The sequence below is a fragment of the Channa argus genome, chromosome 3, assembly GCF_033026475.1.
Source record: "Channa argus isolate prfri chromosome 3, Channa argus male v1.0, whole genome shotgun sequence".
Taxonomy (NCBI): Eukaryota; Metazoa; Chordata; class Actinopteri; order Anabantiformes; family Channidae; genus Channa; species Channa argus.
The window spans coordinates 2,558,885-2,573,728 of record NC_090199.1 but is presented as its reverse complement, the minus strand read 5'-3'; the positions used below and the strand labels follow the sequence as shown (position 1 = coordinate 2,573,728).

The window sequence follows — 14,844 nt, the reverse complement described above, 5'->3', positions numbered from 1 at the left end:
ATTTATGTGAGAATAAAGCCTGCAGCAGTTTACAGCTTAAAGACCAGAGAGAAACTTCCTGTAGAAGCTCGGAAACAAGTCACAGTTTAGGATTAAATCTGAGGGAAAAGACCAAAGAAGGACTTTTTATTTGTAACATTCTCCAACACTTCCTCTGTCTTTAGATGCTGTGTTGATAAATTCATTATAACGTCCAGCTGTAATTCCATCAGTACAGTTTAGATGTTAAATGCTCCAAAATGTTCAACAGCAGGAAAAAACCCAACAATGTATTTGTTAGACAGAATAAATTAATAATGAAAATCTACAGTTTGGATTCAAATCTCCATTCATTAGTTCAGAATAATTCAGACAGTTTTAGTGTTGGTCTGATTGTGATAACATGTGGCTCCAACTTCCTGAACATGTTGATCAAATCTGTATCTGACAAACTGAAAACTGACTCTGACACTTTGCTGTTCAGCAGCTGCTTGATCCAAATACTGAAGCTCACAACTGTGAAGCTGATTCTGCTTCATTTAGTGATCTGAGAGAAGTTCAGAGACACATCCTGTTCACAATCTGATGTAACATGAGAATCAAACACACACACAGGTAAAGTCACCTGAGAGGGGGCGGAGCCACACTGACCATGGGATCCAGTTACATGAGAACAGGGAGGGAACACAGCCTCCATTTAGGAGGCAGAAGGAGGAAAAGTGAAGACTGAGACAGGGTGAGTGTTAATCCAACATTACTATTATTTTACTGTCCAAGTCTCTGAGTCCGTTTGTCCCTGAGGACAATAGAGGACACAACACACACTGTCTACTGCTGTTTATATGAAGAGGCTTTGGAAAAAAACAAGGACAATGAAAATGTTTGTGTTTCCTTTAAGTGAGGTCAGGTAAGGACCATTGAGGTTGAAGTTGTGTGTGTGTGTGTGTGTGTGTGTGTGTGTGTGTGTGTGTGTGTGTGTTTTGCGTTTGTGTCTTGCGTTTGTGTCTTTTTAGGTGTGAACAAACCTGTTTGTCCTGATTCTTGTTCTGGTCTCATAGTCTCTGTTACTGGTTCATCAAGATCCGTACAAACAGACACATACAGTTGCTTCTATAATAACAAACTGCAGTCACATGCGTTTTTTAGGGAACAGAAACCCACATGTTTTTCTGCCAACATAATGAGGACGTTGACAATAATGTAGATATGTCACTAATACATTAAAACTGAACATACAGTTGTGTACAAAGTTTTCATCCCCCTCCATGTCATGTTAGTGTAAAGATGCATTGTTTATATACACTTATGATATATTCACTTGATTATTTTTCATTTATTAATGAAAATAAATCAACATGGCTCCAACTAAGTGAAAGTGAAACTCGCAGCAGAAAAAACAATTGCAGTACAAATGACACAAATCAAAATTTATGAAAATACCGTCAGATAAGACTTCTGCATGTTAATGTGCCCGCTAATACTAACAAGCTCTACTCCTCTCGACCACTGCCGTAACTATGATAACGTTTAAACATCCCTTCAAAATAAGATACAGATACGCCACAAAAACGAATATAATTTTTAACTCACGATAACAACAAATCAATGGGAGCCCTGAGCTTGTTTCTCTGCAACGAGACGGTCCCATCTGGGAGTGATGGGACACAATGACAAAAGTGTGTTGCTTATGTCCAGTCTGCTCCGTTGTTTGGTTTTGGTTGCTGTCTCTGCAGAAAACCCCGCTTCACACAGACAGGATGTCGGAAATAGCAACAGGGTTTTCAGTGCTGTGGTGGCGATCACAGGGTTTTCTGCCATGACTTTAATCCAGAACACCGGCAGAGTTGCTGTCTCTAACATCCTTTTAAGGCCGCCGTCATTTGCGATCTCCAGCAGCTGATCTTCTTCTTCACAGACTTGCTGGATTCACCTGGTTTGTAGACAAATGGGTCGCGGATCCAGTCCTTGCCAGTTCGTGGGTCTTTTGTGGTTGGGAAGTGGCGCTCGAACTCCTTTAAAAGCAAAAACAGGTGATCGTGCACCAGCTGGGACAATTTAGGCTCCGTCTCACCCAAAATCCCCGTTGATGTTTGAAACGTGTCCAATATGCCTCCGTTCACGCGCCGTCCCCACAACCTAGACATAACCAGATGTGCTCCACCACTGTTTCCATGCCCAAGCAAAAACCAGACCAAGTGTTCTGAACGGTATTTTATTTGCTTCGGATGTGAGCAGTGCACAGAATCAGAATGAGCTGTTCAATAAATGAAGAGTGTGGATCTGTTGTGTAAATGAGACCAAAAATATAACTGGGACAGATGAGGACGGAGCAGAGACGGTGACTCACACTGTTAGTATTTCACAGTTGCAGTGGGACCAGAGAGGAAGGGAAGCTACAATAACAGGAAATGTGGAGCTGCAAGAGGAAAACATGGATCATTTATTCAACATACAGAACTGAATCGTGCTCTGAGTAAAACCAAGACCTCAGCTGCAGATAAAGATCAGATCTTTGTTATATTATGATTCAACAACTTAACATTTGAAGATATTTTACAGGAATGATAGAAGTTTGTGAGGAGAGAAAGTCTCCACAGCTGGAAAGAAGCAGCTGTAATTCCTAAGATTGTAGACAAACAGAGGATTATAGACTGATAGTGTTAATTCTTATGTCTGCAAGATAATAAAGAAAATGATAAATGAAAGATTTAGATTTTATTTAGAGGACAAGAATCAAAATTAGAGTGGATTTAAAGAGGCAGAAGTACCATGATCCTGCTTTATATGTAGAAGCTGAAATAAGAGAAGCACAGTAAAGAAAGAAAAATAGGGTTAAAGGCTGTTTGTATGAATGGATTAAAGATTTTATGGATAAATAATTAAAGTAGGAATATTGAAGCAGTATTCAGGAAGCTGTTGTTGAGAATGGAACATGACGAGGTGGTGTAGTGGGGTCTGTATTATTTTCCATTATAATAAATGCTGTTTGTTGAACATGGATGATGGATGAGGGTCATTAATGTGGGGGTTTTATAGTGTTAGTGGAAAAAACAAAGACCATGTTTTTTATGAGAAAAAGAATTAATAGTCATTTCAATCTGAAATTATATGATCAAGAATTGAAGAGCGTAAAATGAACTTTGTTTCTAAAATTTGATCATAACCTCTCAATTATATGTGACGTGTTTTATCCCTCTAACCAGTATTTTACAAGACTTGATAGAACCATGAACTCCTCCAGTGAGACTCTTACTGGAAGTAAAAGCTTCTGGGAGAATTTTTGTTTTCTCCTCTGTTTTCATTCTCTCCCTGAAATGAGAAAATGTAATATTTAACAGAGCTGACAGTGACAAACTACATTTGATCACATTTCATATTGAATAACTGTGATCATTCTGCTTCACTGCTAATCTTTAATGTTTAACTTAATAACCTGGCTTTATGTTTTTTTAGTTGTATGAATGTAAATGTACTTCTACAATTGTATTTAATATACTGGACATATGGCACCATGTTTGTTTCTGTGTTTTTTATTCAACATCTTAATATAGATCATTTTTAAAAACACCTCGTGATTTCCAGTAACTGGAAATGAGACGGTGCTTTCAAAGCTCTTCGGAGATCAGGACGTTTACAATTGGCTCAGTCTGGTCTAAGCCATATGAGTAAATGTTATTTAAACTTACCGTAGTGTTAATTCTGACTAAATTAATGCAGCTCTGCTGACGCTGCACAGTTTCACATGGTGTCTGATGTAAATCTATGATTAGAAGACAAGAAGATAAAACAACTACCCTCCAATCAGACATGGTGATTGTTACATTTCCGCCGTGACTCGTGGAACTGCATAAATTTGGACGTTTGTGATTTCCGATGGTTACAAACGCAGCAATAAACAGAAAGTGCGCAGTTAGTTCAGACGCCATTTGTAAAAACTTTGTTTACAGCTGAGTTTTAGAAGCTGAATTAGAATCTTAATTTTGTGTCGACAGAGCAGGACGAGGGAAGTGAAGGCTGAAGAAGGGTGAGTGTTAATACAATAATATTATTGTAGCGCCCCATGGCTAACTACCTAATCGGCTAGCATGGATGCTAGCAGGCTAACGCAAGAGCAACTTATCCAAAATGGCAGGCAGAAGGCAGAGCACTGTGCTCTATCCACCGCACAACTCCAAGTACCTCAAGCTGCTTAACAGGAAGCATGATAGGACAGCTATTGCCTGTTTACAGCTACCTCTGTCAACAGATATTGCTGAGTTTTAAATTATTATTTTTTTTAAACACACAACAGTGGCCGGTCAGCGTGTTGGCTACACTTATACACAGCACTTTCCTTCACGGTGCCGGACAACACATACATCACGTATAACAAAACCAGAACGTCTGAACACACTTAATAACACTAATCTTAACACAAATTATGCACATTAAACACTTTAAACACATAGCACTATTATCATGCCTATTACCCGCAATTCCCCGGGGCTCACTGTGCCAGCCCCCAAACTAACCCACTTACCAGGCCGTTACATTATGATTTGACTGTCAAAGTCTGTGAGGACCATAGAGGAAGAGAGGAGGGGGCTGTTGTTAGGTGGGGCCACACTGCACAAAAAGCTCCAACACTACAGTGATACAGAATAATGAGTGTGTTCACATGGACTGAAGGAACCAGCTTCTGGTTTCCTCAGGTACATTTCTTTCTGTCCAACTGAGCATGTGTCTCCCTTTGTCCTTTCTGTCCCCCTGCGCTGTAACGTTCCTAACACACGTTTTCTGTTACTGTACAGTTCAAATCTGTGATCCAGGCTTCACAAATGAGTGGGATGGAGGAGAAAGCAGGTTACTCTGCTGCTGCATGATACACAGATTTCCAGTAACCAGCCTTAGAAAGTGTCTATAAAGATGCTGTCAGCTCGCTCTCATTGGCTGTTGCAGGTTTTTCCCTTTGCTCTACAGGATTTCAAGGTGTTTCTATGAAAGCTGATATTGGACATTGATTTTGGAGCCTGGATTTTGGCGTCTCAGTGTCTCCAGTGATTTGCAGTATGTGCTCAGTGTTACACTTTCTGATCCTGATCCTGTGTCTTCACAACTGATCTGACTTGTTGTTACTGAGACGTCATCAGATGCTTTGGAAAACCTCAGTCAGTGTTTGTCTTTCACTGTCCAGGCCTTCTGGACAGTGAAGTGTCAAATCAACATGTTGCTGATGATTGTCCCTTATTTTGCACTTCTACAGTCAGGTTGTGGTTGCAGCATGTCCAGGTGTCCCTCTTCCCAGCAATGATTTCAAGCTCCTCCGGTGGGATTCCAAGGTGTTCCCGTCCAGGTGAAACCTAGAATCTCTCCAGAGTCTTCTGGGTCTACCCTGGGGTCTGCTACCAGCTGGACATGTCTGAAAGACCTTTATTGTGAGTCCCCCAGTGTGTGCACTTGGACCAGGTCTCATTGATCCATATGATCACAAAGATCACAGGTTACCAATAGTACTGATTGTTCTTTTTATTGTACTTTTACTGAAATCACTCTATAAATAACTCATCTTGTCCCAGTGTCTGAATGGTGACGATGGAGAAGGATCTAGAACAAGAAAATGGAAAATGTCCATGTTTGCGGTCGTCTCCTGCCACTAACTGAGGATGTGTCTTTGTCTCTACAAACTGTCCAAAATGGAGCTTGTGAAGCTTGAACTGGTTTTTGATGCTTTGTAGTTTTGCTTCCATGAGATGTTGCTTTCAGCTGCCATCAACAATGTCTGACGTCACTCAGTCACATGTCATGTAGAGTTCTGTCCTCAAACAGCATCATCTGAATAGAGCAGCTGGATTCGATTCAAACTCACTACAGATTGTAGTGACTCATGTAGAGCAGGATGATCATTTACTGTGTGACACAGGTTTGATTTGTCAAATGCTGCCTCACAGCACTGCTCACTCAGCCTGTCATGCAATGGTCCACACGTCAGCCACTGACCTGTTTCTGTGGCCTTTCTGAAGCACAGAAGGAACTTGGATGGAACAAGGGTTCATTGCTCAAAGCGTTTCAACACAGTCCTCTTTGGTGACATCTGGTGGCCAAAAGTATGAGGAGCAGCTTGAATCTCCAACTTGACGTGAACGGCTTCATTATGCTGTGACTCTACAGAGTTGAGTTGACAGCTTCTGTTTAATATCACGTGTCAGTTGTGTCTGATGTCGTGCTGTCGTTGTGCTGCTTTGAACACGTGAAAAAACAATGTTCTGTTTATTTGATTCATAAATCATTTGGATGAAGAAGCTTTCCTTCATGGTGTGGTCTCCCTTTGCTTCTTGACGTTTGGAAACATAATAGATGAAAAACATTATCTCTAATAATGTAACATCATCTTCTAATAGACTGGGAGTGAGCTTGTGCTGTGAGGTTCCTGCCTCCACGTGCTTATGTGCATGAAATGCAGTTTAGTATCTAAGCAGGAATATCCAGTGTCTACAGTCTGTACACGATAACACATGAGTCCACTATGAAGCAGGAGCCCAATATCTCAGCTCAGTGGGTTTCTCCCCTGCTGTGAGCCTGCAGTGGAAACTCCTGTGATCCCAGCAGAGCGAAAGGGGCTTCAAATAGTCCAAATGGACAAATAGTATTGTTGTGATTTCATTTACAGGTTTTTTCTTACTTATTGACCAGTAGTTTGTGTTTGGTGTGATGGAAGTTCTTTCATTTATTTTCTACTTTTCACGTGAAGAGCAGCTGTAAAATAGCTAATAAACAGTGATAGAAATAATTAGACAAATGACAAAAATGTTTCTATGATCACTTTGATCCAGTTCTAATTTCTGGCTCTGTGTCTTTACTCTGCATATAGTGATGAACCTAACATGGTCCATCACATCAGCAAATGTGACACAACAGTAAATATTACTACTGTTAGGGTTTTTGTTTTTTTGTTCAAATGCTGCTGGAAAAGTCAGTGACGTCCTGAAACAAACTTTGTGGTTTGTTTCAGGAAGTTTGTTCAGACGCCATTTTGAGTCGACACGAGTAAAAACTGCTCCTTAGAAACGTCTGAGTGTTCAGCTGCTCTTCACAGGTAAATCACACAAATCTTCACTGGCTGGTTTGTTTCACCTTGTTCATTAAAGTTTGTCACTTTGAGCTTTTGAAATTTCACTTTAGAATATTTCCTCTATAAAATCGATGGTCGGTACAGAAAAAGCCGTGTGTTTCTGCTCACGTCTTGATTCCAGCTCTAAAAGGTTTGAGACACACTAACTTAATCCTGAGCTCTACTTCATTTGTCCTTTTTAAAGCAGCTCAGTGCAGCTCTGCTCTTCCTCAATGTGACTCTGTGGTTTCCTGTACTTTTAGGGGAAGAACAGCACAGAAACTCAAAGTGCGCAGTTAGTCAAGACTCCATTTTAAACCGATCAACAACAGGAAACCTGAGGCTGAATGCGGGTGAGTGTTAATGCAACATCAGTCCTACAGTCCAACATGAGCTCTATAGAACCAAAGAGAAGCTGGATCAGGCTGTGTGACTGAGTCCACATCCAGCAGTGTTTGCTCCTGTCTGTGTTGTGTCTCTTTGGTTGACTTGTTTGTCACGGTTGTGTTGTGGATGTGTCCAGCGTCTCCGTTTGGACATATATATACAGCAACATAGGGCCCTTGTGACATCATTAGGGATATTATGGCTTATAGCTTTGAATATTTTGGATAACAGAACTTAGTGGTTTCCTTTTTATTTCAGTCTTTTCTGTGTTGTGTATCTACGTAATGCATAGAAGGAGCCGGGACTAAAAGTCAGCAGTGTCTCCCAGACTGTGTTTGAGGTGGAAAATGTCTCCCACTGGTCCACAGTTCTGAAACTAGTGAGCCAACTACAGTGAAGTGTGATCGTGTAACAAATGAAGAATCATCTTAAGGAAATCGTACTGTCTGGGTGAAACACACACACCCTCTTTTTATAGCTAATAAACAGTGATAGAAATAATTAGAAAAATGAAAAAAATGTTTCTATGATCACATTCATCAAGTAGCAGATCCTGCTGGTACTGGCTGTTACTCAGCAGACTAACCGAACGTTGATGCACAATTTAAAGGAGATTGGTATGAAATTGCCACATTAATGCAACTTTTTGTCATAGTTGCTCCTGGTTTGTGTTGTTAATGCTGTTTCATTGGTCAAATCAGGTTTTGCTTTGATTTGCACAATACAAAGACAAATAATCGTAGTTTTTAGGTTTTTCAGAAAATGATTTGTCAAGTGAGTGTGTATCTTAGTGTGTTCTGCTGTAATCAGTGTGTCATCAGTGCCACCTGTTGATCCCCCTGCTGTCTCCCCATTGATTGGGAGGAGAGCAGATGAAGGAGTTGATTCTCTTTTGGTTGGAGGTTAGAGGTAACACTAGTCTGCTGTGTGAGTGAGACTTCAGCGTAAAGAGATTGAATGTTTGAGGATGTTTTGATGGACTTAATGAATGTGCTCCTCTTTTAGCACTGTTACAGTGTGGCCACACAGCATTTGATATAGTCTGTGTGTGTGGGGGATATAGGTATAGGTTTGGTTTTCTGCTGCAGATATGATTATTTTAAAGGAATGATTTCATGTTTTGGTGTCAAACTTCCCTTCCCTGTCCTAACACGTTCCGGGTAATCAGTAGCCTTAATTCCCTCTGTGACTGACATTTCATACAGTTCACTGGTTGTGTGTTTCTTATAAATGGTGACTTTGGTGTGTAGTGGTTTGTGTGTGTATTTCTTCATCAGACAGGAGGGTTATTGGAGAATATGATGATATAATATTAAATATTGTAAATTATTTAGTGTTTGTGATGCTACAGATGCTACAGTAGCATAATGCCATTTTTTAAAATATGATTTTAAAAGTGCTAATTATTTCCAGTATTTGTGCACATGTGTCATTTAGCACAGCTGGAAAGTGCTGGAAAAGCTTGAAAAGGTGTGTGAACCCTGGAAATGATACTGTGTATAGAATTATACTCCCTCCAACTTTTCTCCAGTTACAGATAAAATGCTTGGCTCCAGAGAGATTTGGCATTGAAGGGCAGAATCTTGCTTTCAAAGGCTGAAGGTGTCTCCACACTTGCGTATGCAGCTGTCTCTTTATATGTAGATGACCCTACTTTGAAAAATGACACAATGTTCCTGGATTTAGTTTGGAAGAGGAGAATTCATTATATTAGGACGTCTGTATTAATGAACAAAGGGGAGTGTGGTGCTATGAATTTACTTGATTTTTCAAAATCAACTGGCTGAGACGTTTCCTACATGATCCTAACTCGATCTGGATGCTGTCCCCTCTTCTGTCTTTTCTAAAATAGGTGGTTTCTTCAAAGGATTTTCTGTCTCTGCTCCTGTTTCAGATATTTATCCCAGACAAACCAATGTAGGAAAGATGTGTTTCCCAGTCAGTCACTAAGACAATAAGACAGAAAACTTCCTGTAACTGTTCCTCATGTGAAGTCTTACTGGGATGGTATTATCCATAACTTGAAGTGGAAAAAAGTTCAGACTCCACCTTTACAAATATATATGAACTAATAAAGAGAAATCTCTTTGAAATAGTTTTGTCTGATGTCCTTATTTTCATTCAAACCAAAATTCTCAATAATTTCAACTTTTCCTTTTAAAGACTCTTTTTCTGAATATTTAATAATATAATTCAACTATTTATTATTTATCTAGCGTCAATTCACAACAAAGGCACTTTACACAATAAAGTCAAGACTATAAAGATGTATAGAACCAGAACAAGAACTTCCTGTTCTCTACGTTTTAGGACCTGAACAGTTTATTAATCTGTGAACACAATGTCCTGATTGGCTGAATAATAAAAATTACAACTACATTTAACCAAGAAATGGAGCAAAGATTCCATTAAAACTGACAGTCGGCTTTTATTACAGTGTGTGTTTCACCTCCTGGTTTCTTCGTTTCTCAGTGTTTGTCCTGGTTCTTGTTCTGGTCTCACAGTCAGTGGAACTGCTTTATCTTTCAGACTGACTGACGTCCAGAAGATGGAGGAAGAGGACAGAGCAGATTCTGCAGGACCCATCTGTCCGTCTCTGAAGAGTGACCGGTCCAAAGGCAAACCTCCAGACTTCAGTCGTGAACCTGGACCCTCAGACACAAAGTAAGAGACACTTTCTTCTGCAGTTAGTTTAAAAACTTTATTGATCCCCAGAGAGGAGACGTGTGTGTCCACCATCACAACACAAAGAGAAAACAGATGAAATAAAAACCTGGTCCTAGAACATGAGTCTCATGCAGCGGTTTCTTCATCACACTTCTCAGATTGTGAAGAACCACACAGAGGATGATCCTCAGACTGAAGTAGGGTCTGTTTTCTCCTTCTGGTCCTTTTCTCAGAAACAGTGTCTAATGAAGCAGGAGTCCATCCAATAATAGAACCAGCTTCTTAATGAACGTGTGGGTTTTCTTCCTGTCCCTGCAGTGATGCTGTTACTGTAACATGTCACAGTGGAGGACAAAGTGCTTGGACTTCAGATTTACAGTGAAAACCACCTGGATTGTTTACACATCAATTATAAGATTGGAGGTGGATTTAGTTTTTGAAATGGTTCAGATGATGTAGAAATCTTAGGTCTACTGTGACTAAATCCTGTAGTTTGTACTTTGTATTATTTACTGTCACAGTCCATCCATCATCTGTAACCAGCCGACAGATGGATTCAATCCAGGGACGGGGGGACAGAGCAGCACTAACCACTCTACCACCGTACTGTGCTGTCACAGTCCAGAAAGCACAAGTTCAGGGTCTCCACAGCAGATCATTGGTCTGCATGTTGATTTCACACCAAGTGTCCTCCCCAATTTCTACCAGGCTTGTGAGCAGCACTGCATGGCTGGGGAGGGGGATTCAGTGTCTTACCCAGGGACGGGGCGGCCACTCTACCACCTGAGCCACTGACGTCCCTATAAGATATATTTCATATTAACACAAATACATGTAAAAGCTGAAAGAAAACATTGAAAACTACAGGAGCCAGTTTTCCTGCTGAGCTGTAAAGTTGTCCTGTAACTCAGGGACATCAGACAGATGTCCACTGTTCCTCAGGTTTGTCTTCTGAGTTTCCACTCATCCACAAGACGTGTGCTCCTCAGTTCATCAGCTCAGGGTTAGGGTTATTGATGGATGTTTCAGTTATTTGTGACAGTGCAGAGTTCAGAGTTTTTGTGGTTCAACCATTGGATAGAATGAGTTTCAGAGTTGTTGCATTGTGTCTGAGCATCAGACATTACACAGGTGTTCAGATAGTGAAAGTGAAAAGAAACAATATAAAGGACAGAAAAGTGAAATCTGAAGATAAACGTATGAAAGGAAAAACCTTTTTGACTTCCACCTTTTAACCTCAATAATATTTGTTGTTTTCTCTTAATCCTGAGTTGCATGATGAGACACTTTTCCACTTCATGATGAACTTGTTAATATTTCAGTTTGCAGAGTCTTTATGTTTCTAAGCTGATGTTCATTAAATGGTTTCATTGTTAAGGAGAAAACATATTTGCCTACAGCTGGAGAGTTTTCTTGACTTCCTCAAAATTTCTAAAATGTTTGTTCTGCAAAATGAAAAAGAGTTTCCACTCATCCACAGGACGTGTGATCCTCAGTTCATCAGCTCATTTGCTGTGTTCTACTTTTCCTGTGAAAAGCTGCTGTTGAACTGTTGATTGTGTCAAACCAACGACCTCTGATGTCTCTGATGGATTTCTGCTTTTTAAAGCCTCATTATTCTCCACTTGTACCTTTTTCTAAAGCACCGCTCTCAGTCCACTCTGAGACATGTCTGTGCTGTTTTGTGTAGAATGTTGAAATGACTCACAGCTAGTTGAGACATTTAGTAGCTAAATGTCTCATTTGAATGGACTGAAGTCTGATTTACAAGCAGTTGTAAAATAATAAAGCTTTAACTAAGTCAATGCATCTTTTTATATTAAAATTCATCTACTGAGAGTGAGTTTGTGTTTGATGTCCACAGAAAGACAAAGAGGACTCAAGTTTCTGTGGAGGAGGAGCTGTCCTGCTGTGCTTTGTGTCAGGATGTCCTGAAGGATCCAGTCTCTACCAGCTGTGGACACTGGTTCTGCAGACAGTGCATCAGCTCATACTGGGACCAGTCTGGTTCATCAGGAGACTCCTCCTGTCCCCAGTGTGGAGAAAGATCCAGAACAGTACAAAGTAAGACTAGACACTTTTTAATGTTAGATATTCTGAAACACTTCAGACTTTGTTGGTTTTCTTCAGTGATTATATATAATATATTATAAAAACAGTTTATTATACTTAATTATTTATTAATATTTTTGTGTTCATTATTATAAATCTGATTTTTAAACGTCTTTGTGTTTGTTTTTGTTGGTAACACAAAGAACAAACCAGATTCTGTTTCTTTATTCTCACACAGTTTCTTGTCTTTCAGCAGATGTTGGTCTGCAGGAGGTTTTAGATGAACATAAGATCAGTCTGAGGAGGAGATGTGAATGTGTGACTGAAGGAAGTGATGAAACAGGAAGTGGAACCCTCCTCAACAGGATCTACACTGAGCTCTACATCACAGAGGGACAGAGTGAAGAGGTTAATACCCAACATGAGGTGATGCAGCTTGAGACAGCTTCCAAGATGAAGACCCTCCATGACACTCCAATCAAGGTCCACGACATCTTTAAAGCCTTACCTGACCAACAGAGACACATCAGAGTGGTTCTGACCAACGGCGTCGCTGGTGTTGGAAAAACCTTCTTGGTGCAGAAGTTCAGTCTGGACTGGGCAGAGGGCTTGGAAAACCAAGATGTCAGTGTGCTGGTTGTGCTTTCGTTCAGGGAGCTGAACTTGATCAAAGATGAGCAGCACAGTCTTCTCACGCTGCTCCATGTTTTCCATCCAACATTACAGAAGGTCACAGCAGAGCAGCTGGCTGTCTGTAAATTTTTGTTCATCTTTGACGGCCTGGATGAAAGCAGACGTTCACTGGATTTCAACAACAGTGAGGTTGTGTCTGATGTCACACAGAAGTCATCAGTCGACGTGCTGCTGACAAACCTCATCAAGGGGAATCTGCTTCCCTCAGCTCTGGTCTGGATAACTTCCAGACCTACAGCAGCCAATCAGATCCCTCCTACGTGTGTCGACAGGGTAACAGAAGTACGAGGCTTCACTGACGCCCAGAAGGAGGAGTACTTCAGGAGGAGGTTCAGTGATGAAGAGCTGTCCAGCAGAATCATCTCCCACATCAAGACATCCAGGAGCCTCCACATCATGTGTCACATCCCAGTCTTCTGCTGGATCACTGCTACAGTTCTGGAGCGCATGTTGACTACAGAGCAGAGAGGAGAGCTGCCCAAGACCCTGCCCAAGACCCTGCCCAAGACCCTGCCCAAGACCCTGCCCAAGACCCTGCCCAAGACCCTGACTGACATGTACTCACACTTCCTGCTGGTTCAGACCAAGAGGAAGAAGAACAAGTATGATGAGGGACATGAGACCAGTCCACAGGAGCTGACAGAGGCTGACAGGGAAGTTCTTGTGAAGCTGGGGAGGCTGGCGTTTGAACATCTGGAGAAAGGAAACATCATGTTCTACCAAGAAGACCTGGAGCAGTGTGGTCTTGATGTCACAGAGGCCTTGGTGTACTCAGGAGTTTGTACAGAGATCTTCAGAAGAGAGAGTGTGATCTTCCAGAAAACAGTCTACTGCTTTGTTCATCTGAGCATCCAGGAGTTTCTGGCTGCAGTTTACTTCTTCCACTGTTACACCAACAGGGAGACAAAGGTACTGGAGCACTTCCTGTGCAAAGAAAAACACAAAAACTCAACTACAAAAAAGGTTTTTAATAAAGTGTTTGCGTATTTTGCAAGTAATAATTTACCTTACTTTTTGAGGAAAACCACAAAGAAATCCCACCAAAGTGAAAATGGTCACCTGGACCTGTTTGTTCGCTTCCTTCATGGCCTCTCTCTGGAGTCCAACCAGAGACTCTTAGGAGGTCTGCTGGGTCAGAAAAAGAACAGTCCAAAAATGTCCCAGAAAATCATCAACAATCTGAAGAATAAGAAAACTAAAAGTTCTCCTGACAGAAGCATCAACAACTTCCACTGTCTGATGGAGATGAAGGACCACTCAGTACATCAGGAAATACAAAAGTTCCTGAAGTCAGACAACAGATCAGAGAAGAAACTCTCTGAGATCCACTGCTCAGCTCTGGCCTACATGCTGCAGATGTCAGAGGAGGTTCTGGATGAGTTGGACCTGAAGAAGTACAACACATCAGAGGAGGGACGACGGAGACTGATCCCAGCTGTGAGGAACTGCAGAAAGGCTCAGTAAGTCCAGATGTGATCAGACACACTTAACACACATAAAAGATGTTGGAACAACAAGTCAAATGTATCTGTTCTGTAAACTAAAGACATTTGGGTTTAGAATCTTAAAGTGTCATCATTTCATCTTTTTTGATGCATTGATATGAGACATTTTTCAATATAGAGAAAAGGACAAGTTCAGACTATGGACCTTAGGAGTTTGGACTTGGTAAGTTTATGTGAGAGCACAGACTCTTCAGTCTTGGTGGCAGCAGGTCATTTAAGCTGTTACACAAACTGGTTTTTGGGGTCTATGCATTTCTGTATTTCTGTATTGATTTGTGTTGAGTCCACAGGTGTTTGTTATATCCAATAAGACAAAGTGGCAGCAACATATTTAACATATTTAAGCAGCAGCTTTTGTTTCCAAAATGAATAATAACTTGTCTAAAAACACTAGAGAAACAGAGCCAGTGGTAAATTGTCACACAGCTTACTGAGATAAGACTGTTCTAACCTGGGATCATGGTGGACGTTACC

At 40.8% G+C, this 14,844-nt stretch overlaps 2 protein-coding genes and 1 long non-coding RNA gene across 3 annotated transcripts in view; all 3 read left to right on the top strand.

Annotated features, from left to right (window-relative positions):
* Positions 1-14,844, top strand: part of LOC137124438 (protein NLRC3-like) — a 176,426-nt gene that overhangs the window by 23,411 nt on the left and 138,171 nt on the right. The window lies entirely within an intron of this gene.
* Positions 722-14,329, top strand: LOC137124460 (protein NLRC3-like). Its single transcript, XM_067499501.1, has 4 exons — positions 722-886; positions 9,983-10,117; positions 11,985-12,184; positions 12,411-14,329. The coding sequence occupies exons 1-4, from the start codon at positions 822-824 to the stop codon at positions 14,327-14,329; spliced, it is 2,319 nt and encodes a 772-aa protein (XP_067355602.1). The 5' UTR covers positions 722-821.
* LOC137124519 (uncharacterized) lies at positions 3,228-6,951 on the top strand. The gene is made up of 3 exons (XR_010913969.1): positions 3,228-4,003; positions 5,222-5,393; positions 5,535-6,951. It is a non-coding gene; the product is annotated as an uncharacterized lncRNA (long non-coding RNA).